The 13,907-nt window shown below is 37.9% G+C and overlaps 1 protein-coding gene across 1 annotated transcript in view; it reads left to right on the top strand.

Moving 5' to 3' along the window:
- The window catches only part of MYH15 (myosin heavy chain 15), a 148,023-nt gene that overhangs the window by 47,896 nt on the left and 86,220 nt on the right, over window positions 1-13,907 (top strand). Inside the window, exons 16-21 of the mRNA XM_029939249.1 lie at window positions 3,251-3,427; window positions 4,501-4,630; window positions 8,054-8,121; window positions 8,906-8,993; window positions 11,727-11,844; window positions 12,744-12,867. Of these exons, the coding sequence (XP_029795109.1) occupies window positions 3,251-3,427; window positions 4,501-4,630; window positions 8,054-8,121; window positions 8,906-8,993; window positions 11,727-11,844; window positions 12,744-12,867 (705 nt within the window). The remainder of the gene's footprint in view (window positions 1-3,250; window positions 3,428-4,500; window positions 4,631-8,053; window positions 8,122-8,905; window positions 8,994-11,726; window positions 11,845-12,743; window positions 12,868-13,907) is intronic.

Raw genomic sequence — 13,907 nt, 5'->3', positions numbered from 1 at the left:
ACAGAAATCGGAAGTGCAGGAGTCTCCTCTGCCTGTGGGAATCTTGGAAGGCCAGGTAGGAAAAAATATGAAATCTCAGCTGGATCTGAAGAAATGATTATGATTTTAGCAGCTGAACAGAGAATGACAGTGAGCAGGTGAGGGACTAGCAAGACCAGAGGTAGAGGTGTAAGTAAACAAAGGCCCCATTCTGAAATTTTTGGTAGTCTAGTAGAGTATAGAACACAGAAGGAAGTAGCTGGAACAAAAAAAAGGAGGGTCAGATTATAAAGAGACTTGAAGTCATTTCTACCTTATTTTTCCTGGCAGTGGGGAGCCAGGGAGGGCTTCTGTGCTGGCAACAGAGCAGTCAGAGCTGCTCATGTTTATTCTGTGGGTTTGTGTTTGGTGCCTGGCATTGGAGGAAAGGTTAAGGTTAAGGCATTTGGGGACCACAGCACAGGTGAGAAGTAAAGAAGTCCTGAATCAGGACAAAAGAAATGCAAGTAGTAAGAAAGTGACAGACATAAAAGGAAGGAAGCCTGGATTGATAATATTTAAAGGGGGAGAGGTTAGAGCACTAATGTTCGGAGCCAGGGCAAGTGACAAACCATTTAGTGTGCAATATCGGACATTTGATGCTACAGGGCAGAACATAATTACTTTTTTCCCTGACCTATTTGGAAATTAATTTACCGGAGGGCCTCATATTTATTAGAAGCTTTACACCTCCTGAGCACTGGAAAAATGGAGACGACCCTGGCAAAACAGTATTTTTCCCCCTCCTCGTTGGTTAGATTGTTACATTTTGAGCTATGATATGTACTTGTTTAACATAAAGCTTCTATTTGTCTGAATATGAAAGCTGGCCTTACTAGCTTTCCAGCATAATGACAGTCCTCAGATATGGAATGTGGCTGCTGGAGATGGGGACTGTCCCTCCTTGTCAGGCATTGCCACAACTCCGTTGTTAACAGACACCAATACAGGAGATGCTTAGATTTTTAAATGATTCCGTCCAGTTTTCTCTGAGGGTTGACCACATGTATGGTCAGAAAATCTGTGGTGCAAGATGAATTTCATGCCTCCAAAGGCTCACACCAGTGAATCAACTATTTAGTTTATCAGATTCTCCCTCCCCCTCCCCCTCCCCCTCCTCCACGTTACTTACTTTGCCAAGAATCCACAACGTCAGTGGTGCCAGGAACAAAATGGGTATCAGTTTCTCTTAGAATATTTTGCTCTCATTTAGAACACTTCCCATAATTGCTCACTGCATCATTCCCCACATAGATGTTTGGAAGGAAGGAAGATGTCTCAGAGCTCTTCAGGACAAGAATTAGTAGTGAAATTGTTAATTACATTTCCTATAAAGTACAGGTTTTAAGTCTGTGAAAACATACACAAGATGTAGAAAACCATAGTTCATATATTACACTTGTAGACTCAGCTGGATCCAAAATATGATCTTTAAATATCATACTATCATGATGATCCACTATCCAGAAGCATTTGTATGGCTCAGCAGAGCAATTTAGAACAAGTTCTAAATGACAAACACATTTTCTTTTAATATGTCACTCATCCAGAGCCCTGTCTCAGAGTTGGTGTATTCTCTCTCCATGAAAAGATTTAAGCACAAGCTACCCAGTTTTTTAGAAAGAAATTATGAAGGGCATTCAAGGAACTTCCAGGCCTTTAATGTCTCTCCTTAGATTCTTTGGTTCTTAGGTACAAAGTGTTGATAGGAAATCATGCAATCTATGCCTGTTGGGCCAAGAGGTCATGTTCTGTCTCAGAATTCTTATGGCATTTTCTGTGTATCTCTGTTTTGTCTGCTTTCTTGTACTCATATGGACATGTTTTGTCTTCTTGGCTAGATGCCCTGGAGTCACAACCCGTGTATAACCTAAAACGTCTGGTATGGTGCTTTATTCATGGAAGGCATTGCAAAAATATTTCTGGAGTAGACTAATGCATATACAAATACACAGATAAGCGAAGATGAGAATCCTTGTTTTGCCCCCCAAAACCTGTTTTCCCTATGTGTATGTACCTTCTATTGGTTAATGGAAGCATCCATTGCCGATTTTCTCAAGCCAAAAACCTGGTCATCTTTCTCTGTTATATCCCACATTCTGTCCACCAGTAGACCTCACTCTACTTTCAAGCTTGTAACATTTCAGTGACTTCTGACCACCTCCAATGCTATCACTAATCTAGACCAGGGGTCAGAAAACTGTCCTGTGGCCTGTTTTTGTAAATAAAGTTTTAATAAAACATTGTCAAACCCATTTTATTTACATGTTGCCACTTTCAAGTGTAACGGGGACCATGTGGCCCACAAAGTCTAACTCAATTATTACATGGCCCTTTAAAGAAAAAGTTTGCTGACAGGGGTCATCAGGTTTTCTACCACATATTCTTTTTTGTTGTTTTTATTTTTGCAACCCTTTAAAAACATAGAAACTCTTTTTAGCTCACTGGGTCTCCAATACAGACCATAGGCAGGATTTTGCCAACCCTGTTCTAAACAAATGATCTTTTTAAAGCAAACATCACATCACATCACGTCACATCACATCACATCACATCACATCCTGTTAAAAATCTACAAAGACCTCCCATTATATTTAAAATCCAAATGTCTTAGCATGGCCTGGACAGCCCTTGGGATCCAATACTGCTTATCTCTCTGGCTTTATCTCATACCACGCACACTACCTTAGCTCTGTCCACTCTTGCCTCTGGCAAGACCTCAGACTTACCAAGTGTGCTCCTGCCTCAGGGCCTTTGCACTCATCAATTGTCTGCCAAGAATACTTATACACAGATCTTAGGATTTGCTCTTCTCCTTTAGGTCAGAGGGTTTTACTTGACTATCCCACTATAATAGCTCCCAGCCAGTCCCCTAGTCATTGCCAATTTCTTTTCTTTGGATGATTTCTTCAGAACACTAATGAGAAACTAAATTATTTTTTGTTTATTTGACTATTGACTTTCTACTCCATTAGAGTATAATCAGTCTGAGGACAGGCACTTTGTGTATGCGGCTAATGGCTACATTGCCAGCTCCTACTGTACCCAGCACCTAGGAGGTATTTAATAAATATTTGTTAAATGGATGATTGACTAGTTATATATAGTGAATGGTCTTTCCCTTTGTCACATGATTAGGTTCTTGGAATAAGAATTTATAGGACCCCCCCCCATTAAAGATACTGTTTCCTGGTGTTTTCTTTCATCTGATGTTCTTATGTATATCCAACAGCCCATGGGCATCTTTTCCATCCTTGAAGAAGAATGTATGTTTCCTCAGGCTACAGATGTGACTTTCAAGACCAAACTTTTTGATAACCATTTCGGGATGTCGGTTCATTTCCAGAAGCCCAGGCCTGATAATAAAAGATGTGAAGCTCACTTTGAGCTTGTCCATTATGCAGGAGTGGTAAGTTACTTCTAGACCCTTAGCCCTGAATTTTCTTGAGTCAGGTTCAAATGCATTCAGCCCAAATCCCTAGACAATATATATGTAAAGTTTAGATTAAATGAAGATATGAACAAAAAAAAAATCTCAGTTCCAGAAAAAAGTTGGTGTAGCCTTTTAGTATTTAGGAAATGAAATACCCATACTATAATAGTATTCCATGTGCACAAAGGTTAGAAATTTCAAAATAGACTCTGTTATCTCAGCTCAAAGTAAGACAGCTTCAGAAAGTCATGGAGATCATCAAAGTCATGTTTTTTTTTTTTTTGTATTTGTCCTTCCTTTTAACTTAACATTGTGTGAATGAGTGATTTCAACTTATCTTTTTATTGAAGTTTAAAAAAATTTTTTTTATTCTCTCATAGAGAAATAGTCACTGGGAAGTAATGGCTTCCAAACTATGGCCAACAAAGGTTTCTAATGACTCTCACTGTCTCTCCTCATTTCCCCACTGATGTGTGTTGTCCCTTTTTCTTCTGCTTTTCTGGTTCTGGTCAGTGATTCCAGATGGAACAGAAAGATAAGTGATGAAGGATAAAATAATACTTCAGTCCAAAAGTGACCTGCTAACTGTACATAAATGTGCTTATAATTGTCTTCTTTAATACCCTTGAATATTAATTATAATTATATTTACAGTAAAATATCATTATTATTGCTTATTTTTTAAATGTTTAGTGCGTGTCAGAGACAATTGGATTTTTTCATGTATTCTTGCCTATGAAGGAGAGCTGATGTGAATTGTTTCTACTGGAAATGCCATTTAATTTTGTCTCCCTCTCCTTCCATAGCTGTCTCTCTCCCTTCCCTCCCCTTCTCTTCCTTTCTTTCCACAATGTAAATGGTAAAGTCTGAGAATCTCTTTGGGTTGCACAATGGAACTCCTGGAGTATTATTCAGTACTGTTACCTCAAACTAATTTAAAGTTAAAAGACCCATACAATTTATGACTTTTTAAAAAAGGAATGCACAGTTTGCTGTGTTAATTTATGCACTCTCTTCTTTTGTTACCTGAACTGCATGCCTTTTCAAAGGTCCCTTATAATATTAGTGGCTGGCTGGAAAAGAACAAAGACCTTCTTAATGAAACAGTGGTGGCTGTATTTCAGAAGTCATCAAATAGACTCCTGGCGAACCTTTTTGAAAATCACATGAGTATTGACAGTGGTGAGTTGAACAATCTTCCCTAATTTTTTAGCTTTAGAATGGAACCCATGGCTGCCTCAGCACTTACAAAAATCCTTGCCTCTCTCCCAAGATACCTGTGTCTGCTCCCTGTGGTCTTAGTCACCCCCTCTTATTAGCCTTTCTGTCCTCAGGCTGGTGGTTCTTCAGGGAAATGGTGCTTTAAGATAGATATATTTCAAGGAATCTGCCCTGCTCTGCTTTTATCTTCTACTCAACCCAGCTGCAAAGAGGGAGCAGCAAACCATATTTTGATAAATGATTTGGGGGATATAACAAGCCTCTTTAATCTATATTCCCCAAATATCTTGGATTTTTCCTTCACAGTGTTTTTGTATTAAAGTAATCTGGGGTTATTATAAGCTTCATGAGGGCAGGGATTAGGTCTGATTTGTTAAATTATAGCCTCAAGCGTGTAGCAAATGCCTGTTTAGCAGACACTCCATAAATATTTATTGGTCGTCAAATAACTAATCTTGTTTAGTACTTTGTAATTTACAAAACACTTTTACATATATTATCCTACCCAGTTCATGCAATGACCCTTTCAGATACAGATAGAGGGAAATGGCTTCTTATCTTATAGGAACAAGTAGAGAAGAATTAAGGAGGATCCCCAATTGCACAAATCTACAGTCAAAAGATAAACTGAAGCATATTAAAACTTTTGATCATTTATTTGAGCACAAATTAATTCAAATGGGGTTGTGTCAAACCTTCAGTGTTTAAGACGTTTCCACCAACCATAGCTCAGGAAGATTCTTTTTTTTTTTTCTTATAGTTTATTATCAAGTTGGTTTCCATGTAATTCCCAGTGCTCATCCCGACAAGTGCCCTCTTGCACGCCCAAAACCTCTCTTCCTCTCTCCCCCTCCCCCATCAGTCCTCAGTTTGTTCTCAGTATTCAAGAGTCTCTCATGTTTTAACTCCCTCCTTCTCCCTGACTATTTTTCCCCCTTCCTTTCCCCCATAGTCCTCTGTTAAGTTTCTCCTGTTACACTTATGAGTGAAAACATATCTGTCCTTCTCTGCCTGGCTTATTTCACTTAGCATGACACCCTCAAGTTCCATCCACGTTGCTACGAATGGCCAGATTTCATTCTTTCTTATTGCCGTGTAGTATTCTATTGTATATATAAACCACATCAGGAAGATTCTTTATAGAGAAAACATAGAAGCAAAGTAAGGAAGTTATTGACTGGCCGTAGATTAAAACCTGGTTGACTGCGATTGGTTGTCTTTAACAGTTTGATTTTATAACCTTGGGACATTTACAAGCTTAGATGATGGCTTGCTGATATAGGCCACAGCGGAGGTAAAGCCACATCAGTCTAATGGCCCCTTGTTTAGATAACACTAGTCAATGTGAAGTCAAGGTAGGAAGCAGGATTTCTGTTTCCTGGCCCGGTGCCTATACCACTCTCACTGTCTTCCAGGAACAAAACAGAGATGTACAAGCTACATGTATTTAGGACCTAGTTCATACTTCTGCACTATGATACAAAGGATTTGAAGATATTGAGCCCACATTGCTAACATCAGCCTTACAATTGGACTAATGCTAACTATGGAGGGAAGCTCTCCATGATTCATAGTGAAAGTCACAGATTGGAAGGCCCCGAGCAGAGCCTGGCCTTCACACGTGTTTTGTTTGGTCCACACAGGTTAAAAAAAATCAGAAGCTGCCATATACACATTTGGGTTTCCTTTTGCTTTCAAGAAGTTGAAAACATGGGAAAAGAGAAAAACTGGGCCAGCCTAGGTTCAGATACCCTTGTGGCAATGGGTGAGGTATATCAGTTCTACTTTAAGGGATGTGTGCTCTCATTTTCTAACCTTCTCACTGCCCTACTATCTCATACCCAGCTTCAAGTTAACTCCTGGCCCCATCAGACTGATTTGGGACTCCTGACTGACATGGTCATGAAATAGAGAGAGAATTTGACACTTCCTGGCTTCATCAGCACATGATGACATAATTCAGGAGCAGGCCTGAAATTCTGTTGGCCTGCCTTGAGAGGAGGTTGAGAAATGAAGGCTATTTTATTTGAACTCTGATAATCTTAAGGCAGTGCATTTGCCTGATTCTAATGGCTTCTAAAGTGCCCCTGAGTAGTCAGTTACATAGTGACTCCTAAGCTTATGGCTCCAGACGGGTAATTCTCTGATCATAAGAGATCAGACAGCTGTTCAGGCAGAGAATCAGAGAGGAAATCATCTTCTAACTCTTCAGAATGTGTGCTATGTCCTTTGGAAGGGAAGAACTATCTAGAATGTCTTTTTTTTTTTTTTTTTGGTAATTTTTCAAGCACCCCCCCTGAAAATACTTGCCTTCATGTTTCTTACTCATCCAAACATTACATTACCCATAATAACCATACATTCTTCAGGGGACTCCAAGTACTTTATACCAGAGTTATAAAAAAATTAATAATGGGAGGTAGTAGTATTCTTTTTCACAGATGGAGAAACTAATGTACAAAGAAGTCAAGTGATTCATTTGGAGGGCGTGTGGCACGTCAATAGGACATTAGTGATTAAGCTTTAGGACATCTGCCCCAGCACAGGTATAATTCAGGCACAGAGAATATTTTGTTCATGTTGACAGCTGGTCCACTTTTTCCAGATTGCCTAGGGATTTTGTGCTTGTTGTTGTTGTACAGTCTTTGTGAGTTAGCACTACACAAATGTTTGTAAAACAATTTGGCTTAGCATAGATTCTTTTGCTTCAAGAAAATGGAAATAGATGGCTTTTTATAAATTATAAAAGTGATGCATGAGTATTGCCAAAAACACAGACTGTATGGAAATATAAAAAGAGAAACATAAAAGTTACCTATAATTTCACATAGAGTGGTAGCAATTGTGAACATTTTGGTTTACACTCTTCACAATAGTTTTTATGTATATAGGCACTAATAATACAATTACACTGAAAACCATGTATACATACTAAGGATCATAACACACAAACTGTTTGTAACCTACTTTTTCTCTTAAAATAACTCCTAGAAATATTTCTGTGCCAGTTATATGAATCCACATCATCATTTTAAAAGGTCATAGTGTTTCATTGTATACACACACACACACACACACACACAAGCTCTCATAATTTAATTAGTCAATCTACTGATAGACATTTGTTGCTAATTTTATTTTCTGTTTAGTTTTTTTGCAGTGACTAAACAATGCTCTGGCAAGTATCTTCACACAGTTGCCTATTTCCTTAAGGAATGGCACTAGAAATAGACATTTGTGTTGAGACAAATATTTTTTAAGCTTTTGGTAGATATTGCCATATTGCTTCTAAAACTTGACGAATTTATACTTTCATCAACAGGGTATGGTAATGTGACAAAAAAAAAGAGCTTTTTAAATGCTTTCTTCTTCTTTTTTTAGCTCTACAGTTTGGGGAGAAGAAACGCAAGAAAGGAGTTTCATTCCAAGCGATTGCATCTCTGCATAAAGTAATTTTTAATTGCATCTATTCATATATTAACTGGTTCACAATATGCATATGTTATTATTTATTTGAAATTTCACATCCTTAAATGAGGGCAAAGCATTTGAAGTTAGCCAAGTGGAAAAGTTGAAGTTTATCTTGGTATATATGGTTTTTCGGGGACTCTATTTATGCCCCACCTAGGTCCCCTTTATCAGCCCCTACACCCAGAATTGCTACTGGCAAATGGGAAGCTAAGCTATGTCCTTACTTACTCCTGCGGACTCTGGCCCCTTTCTTACCTCAAGGTGGGAACTGACTGTGGTGCAATTGGTGCATTTGTGCTCAGAGTTCATGCAGGGATCACTTTTGACTTTGAATCCATATCATTGCTTCTTCCCCTACCCTACCCTACTTCTCACATAAATCCCTCAAACCAGTATCCTCAACTCAGATTCTGTTTCCAGAGAATCTGACCTAAGAAAAAAATTTGCATACAGAAAACTTGAGAAACAATTTATGTATTCAAGTCATTTTATTGCCCAGTCATAAATTATTGCTATCAAATTCAAAGCAGGTAGATCTAATTCACAACATAACTGTATCTGTCAGATACATATTGATTTGTCATAGGAAAGAAATAATGTATGGTTTGGTAAGCAGGGAAGAATGTTGAATTCATCATTTTATTGTTGAAATGCAACTTGGCTCTATGATTAAGTTGAGGGACTTGGAGACAATTGTGAGGTAGATTGGTGTTTTTAGTGATTTGCAAAGTGATTTTGGGTTTGTTATGGTCTCTATTTAAGGAAAACCTGAATAAATTGATGACTAAGCTGAAATCAACAGCACCTCACTTTGTGAGATGCATAAATCCCAATGTGAACAAAATGCCAGGTAAGAACTAGACTTCTTTGTAATCCGCACTGGGAAATACATTTGATTCAACTATGTTGAATGTCTTTTTTAAAAAATTATTGGTCCCTTTAATGTAAGAGTAGATTTCTGATAGAAAAATGAAAGTAAGTTAAAAGTGAGGTCTTCAGAACTTCCTTAAGATTGCTTTTGAATTGAGATTCAAGTGGACATACAGAAGGATTTCACAAAGCCAACCCAACTGGGTAACATCAGAATGCTTTATATTAGCATTGAAATCCCTCCTTGAATTTCACACTAAAACCTGGATGAGCTTCTATGCCATTGTCTATGAAGGCAAAGAATAATAAAAGGGATTAGAAAATCATTGGAAGAATTAAGGTAGATATTTTGGCATAAAGGACATCATTTGATCTGAATTATCTAAATTGTCTGTAAAGACTGTTCCTAAATCCATTTCTAATTGTTAAGAACTCCCTCTAGTCTTCCTTGCCAATACTAATATCTGCCCTCTCCCTAACAGCACCCATCTCTTTAGCTATATATTTCTGAGGGGTGGACAGGTTTTTCCCCCACCCCAGTTTTATTGACATATAATTGACATATAGCACTATAATATAAATTTAAGGTGTACAGCATGATTTGGCTTACATATATTGTGAAATTATTACCAAGTTTAGTTAACATCCATCACCATATAGATATTTTTTCTTGTGATAAAAATTCTTAGAATTGACTCTCTTAACTTTACTCTTTTGACACTTAACTTTTCCATATAGCAGTATTAATTGTACTCATCATGTTATACATTACATCCCTAGTACTTATTCATCCTGTAACTGGAAGTTTGTGCCTTATGGCCACCTTCGTCCAATTTCCCCTTCCTCACCCATCTCTGTTTCTGGTAACCATAAATCTAATCTCTTTTTCTGAGTTTGTGTCTACTTTTAGATTCCACATATAATTGAAGTAGTATAGTATTTATATTTCTCTTCCTGACTTATTCCACTTAGCATAATGCTCTCAATGTCCATCCATGATGTTGTATATGGCAGGGCTTTCTCCCTTTTTATGGCTGAATAATACTCCATTGTGTATATCTGTATGCATGCACACACACATCTTCTTTATCCATTCTTCCATCTCTGAACACTTAGGTTGTTTCCATATCGTGGGTATTGTAGTGGATGATTTTGAGGAAAGGGTGGTGGTAGCTGGGTGGTGGTGAATTCTTTTTTTATGTATTTAATTGCACACACAATGTTTTTACAATATTAACTACATGGATTGCTTTCCTTACATAACCTGTTTGAAGATTCTCAGACTTCTTTTTGGAATTACAGGCTTCCATATAACTTGGTCAGAGGCTGTCAAATTTAAAGTTGTGTATACCATACACATTTATGTCTTCAGAGAACTAATAACCCTTTAAATATATAGCTAGGCAGATGCTACTGATTCTGATTTCTGAGGTTCTGTAGTATCTTGTAATTAAGACCCCGTCTTGACAGCCTGTGACCTATTTTGGGAAAGTGTGATACTAAACAATGATGCTGCGGTTTGGTTTTTGCAACACAAACACTTCATGCTCATTGACGCTGTATGTTTTTGCCTCGTTGTTTCTTATCAGCTGGGTTTCTGAATGCATCTAGGGACACTGCTTCCATTTGGCAAGAAATTTAATTAGCTGCCTCTATTTTGGAGCAATTCTGTTACCTATTAGAGTTGTCTCCCGTCGAGTCAGCTCAGATTTCAGCAGTTGTTTTTTTTCTTAAGTCATAAGACAAAGTCATAAGAAAAGCTTTGTGACCTAATCAAGACAGTTTTTCATATGTGCTTGAGGAGAATGAGCATGATTCACCTATTGGGGTCATAGAGGTCCACTTGTTCACCTAATTACAGATCATCTGTTTCTATCTATGTAAGGAATTGCAGTACAGGAAAATGGATATATGGCTTAGAGTTTATTTCTGTGACCTTGGACATAAACAGAGAATCATCTGATAACCATTTTTCTTACCATACTGTAGTGGTCCTTTGTGTTAGGAGGAACGCTCCTTGGCTTCTTCCTGAGGACTTGCTGGAAACCAGACACAGTGGCTCCTTGGGAGGTTTATCTAAGGCTTCTCTCAGTGATTGCTGCTGCAGCTCTAGTAGGGCTTCATCTGATAAACATGGAGGTGATAGGAGGATGCTTATGCTGTAGAATAAGACTGAGGTGCTCTCAAGATAGTAAGGAGAGAATGGAGGCTGGGATGCACTCTAGTCCTTCATAAACAGTAAACAATTTGTGGCTGTGCTCATCTTCTCTTCTCTCTGTATTCCACCTGTTTCTAATCCCTTTTCCTTCATACTTGGAGGGGACAGTTGTCCTTTGTGTTCTTATACTCCTCTCTAGCTGGTTTCTGGCCAGAGAATGGATATAATAATACCAGCTATTTACAATTCTAGCAAAAATGTAGTCTTTTTTTTTTTTTGCCTTCTAGGTGTATTTCCTTATAAAACTTGACAAATGTGAGTCAAAGTGTTCATTCTGTGTTAAAGGAATTTCAAGTAAATCCTATTTGGAGACTCTTGCATGATAGGATGGGTACTGTGAGTGTCCTCAGGCTGGGAGTGAGCGAACGCCTATTACCTATTACATAGAGAACACCAAACTCAAACATTTTTTAATCTCAAGATGCAGCAATTAGGACAAAATCTTGAGAAATAATTTTTTTTGTACATAGATTGAGAGCTGCCCTTTTTCTTCAGGTGTATTGGACCCTTACTCCGTTCTGCAGCAGCTGCGTTGTAACGGTGTCTTAGAAGGGATCAGGATGTTCTGCGAAGGTTTTCCAAACCACCTGTTATATGCTGATTTTAAACAAAGGTAAATATACACATCCCAGGACCCGAAGGTCCTAAGGCATTCTGTTTTCCTCTCTGTGTTTAGGCATGCATTGTTTGTTTGGTTGATGTCCTCCAGACTACAGATCGATGTGTTTTGGTGGCAATGAGATATATGACGACAGAGTTCCATTATTACTTCCCCTTAAATCCAACATCCATGTAGCTGTAATATCCTTAAATCTCTATTAATGGATAATAGACCCACATATAGAAGAAATATATACAGAGGAAAGACATGGAGGCTGAATTGAATTTCTGAAATGTTGTATGTACTTAATCGTAGCTGCCTTCCAAGCAGGCTGTTGCTTTACTAGCAAGCCTGTGAAAGGAAGGAAGCCAGCAGGGTGTGTGTCAGGCAGCAGGAGAGGCATTTTTGCTTTCTATTTCCTGAATTCCAAAAGTGTAAATTATAGGTCATCAAGCGAATTTGAGCAAAGTATGGTAGAGTAGAAAAAGTACCTGTCTCAGAATTAAGAGGCATATTTCTAGTTCTCTGCCAGCTTGCCATTAAGGTGAAGAAATCTTGGAAGAGACATTTATTGTCTCTGCTTTTCAGTTTTCTTGTCTGTACGATAGAGATTCTTAAGCCAGGCTCTTTCTCTCCCTTTGCCTCCCAATCTCTCCTTCCCTCCATAATTGAGCAAAGAATCAAATGATGTTGTCTCTAAAGTACGATAAAAAGTACACACTATTATACCAAAGTAAGGGGTTATTGCTTGTATCCTCATTATTTTTACCAGGAGTTTTGTGAAAATTGAACATATTGATAGGAGAGATACAAGTCTGTACCTTCTTTACCTCACTTGTCCAAATTATTCTTTATTTGAATCATATGACCTCCCTGACCCCAGGATTTATTCTTTATCTGTTTTAAATTAGGTACTGCATTCTGAACCCAAAGGCCTTTCCAAAGAGTAGATATGTGAGCAGCAGAAAAGCAGCTGAAGAATTACTTGGCTCATTGGAGATAGACCATATCCAGTATCGCTTTGGAATCACTAAGGTAACAGAAAACTGGGAAGAATGAATTTGGCAAAGGGTACAAAGAAAGAGTGTGTATCTTAAAATACCCATGAAAGTGCAATGATAAGGCATTCTACAGTTCTTGTGACCACAAATAACACAAATAGAGCTTGGTTGAAAGTGGAAACTTCAATGTTATTTGGGAGAAAACTCAATTTTTCTTAAACTTCAGTCTTGACTACATTTACATTTTTATAATAATTCATCTATCTAAGTAAGTTTGGGCCAAGATATAAAATATTAAATTAACCTTACTGTGCTAGAAAATGTGCATTGACATCAGAGTTATAAAAAGGTAATCAACTTACTGGAATGAACTGCCTGTCTGTGTGTGAACTGGTTTATTCACAAGTACTCTTTTAGGGAATTAATTCTAGACTGTATGAGTAATGAAAAATGTTAAAGTCCCTGGGTGGTTCAGTTGGCTAAATGTCTAGCCTGATTTTGGCTCAGGTCATGGTCTCAGGATCATGAGATGGAGTCTCATGCTGGGCTCTGTGGTGAGTGTGGAGCCTGCTTAAGACTCTCCCTATCCCCCTCTCTTTCTGCCCTTTCCTGACTCCCTTCCTCCCTCTCTCTCATACATACACACACTCTCTCTCAATAAATAAAATAAAAAATGTTAAGATAAGCCTCACTATCTAAAAAAATTAATCCACAGTTAAGTTCCTTAAATGTGGTTTGATAAATTCTGCTTCATCTTGGATAATTTTGGTATAATCCATATATTATGGGAAACTTCTAATAGATTTGATTTCATTTGATGGTCAACATCAGATTATTTCTAATACTATCCATAGAAGGACCAAATTATTAGAAGAAAAATTCGAGGGTCTAGGCTGAAGAGCTCACATGAAAAGAACTCTTTTAGGACATGATTATAAAATGTTAGTTGACTCCCACTTTTTGAGTACTTGAAAGTCTATTTCTGGTGTTTGTTGTTTCTGCTGATTTCCACTACTGGTCCCTTGCTTCCTTGTGTGATTAGTCATTTTTACTGTATACTACTCATCTAGACTA

The sequence above is a fragment of the Suricata suricatta genome, chromosome 5 (genome assembly GCF_006229205.1).
Source record: "Suricata suricatta isolate VVHF042 chromosome 5, meerkat_22Aug2017_6uvM2_HiC, whole genome shotgun sequence".
NCBI classification, from domain to species: domain Eukaryota; kingdom Metazoa; phylum Chordata; class Mammalia; order Carnivora; family Herpestidae; genus Suricata; species Suricata suricatta.
Note: the sequence above shows the minus strand (reverse complement) of the source record. Positions and strands in the feature narration are given on the sequence as shown.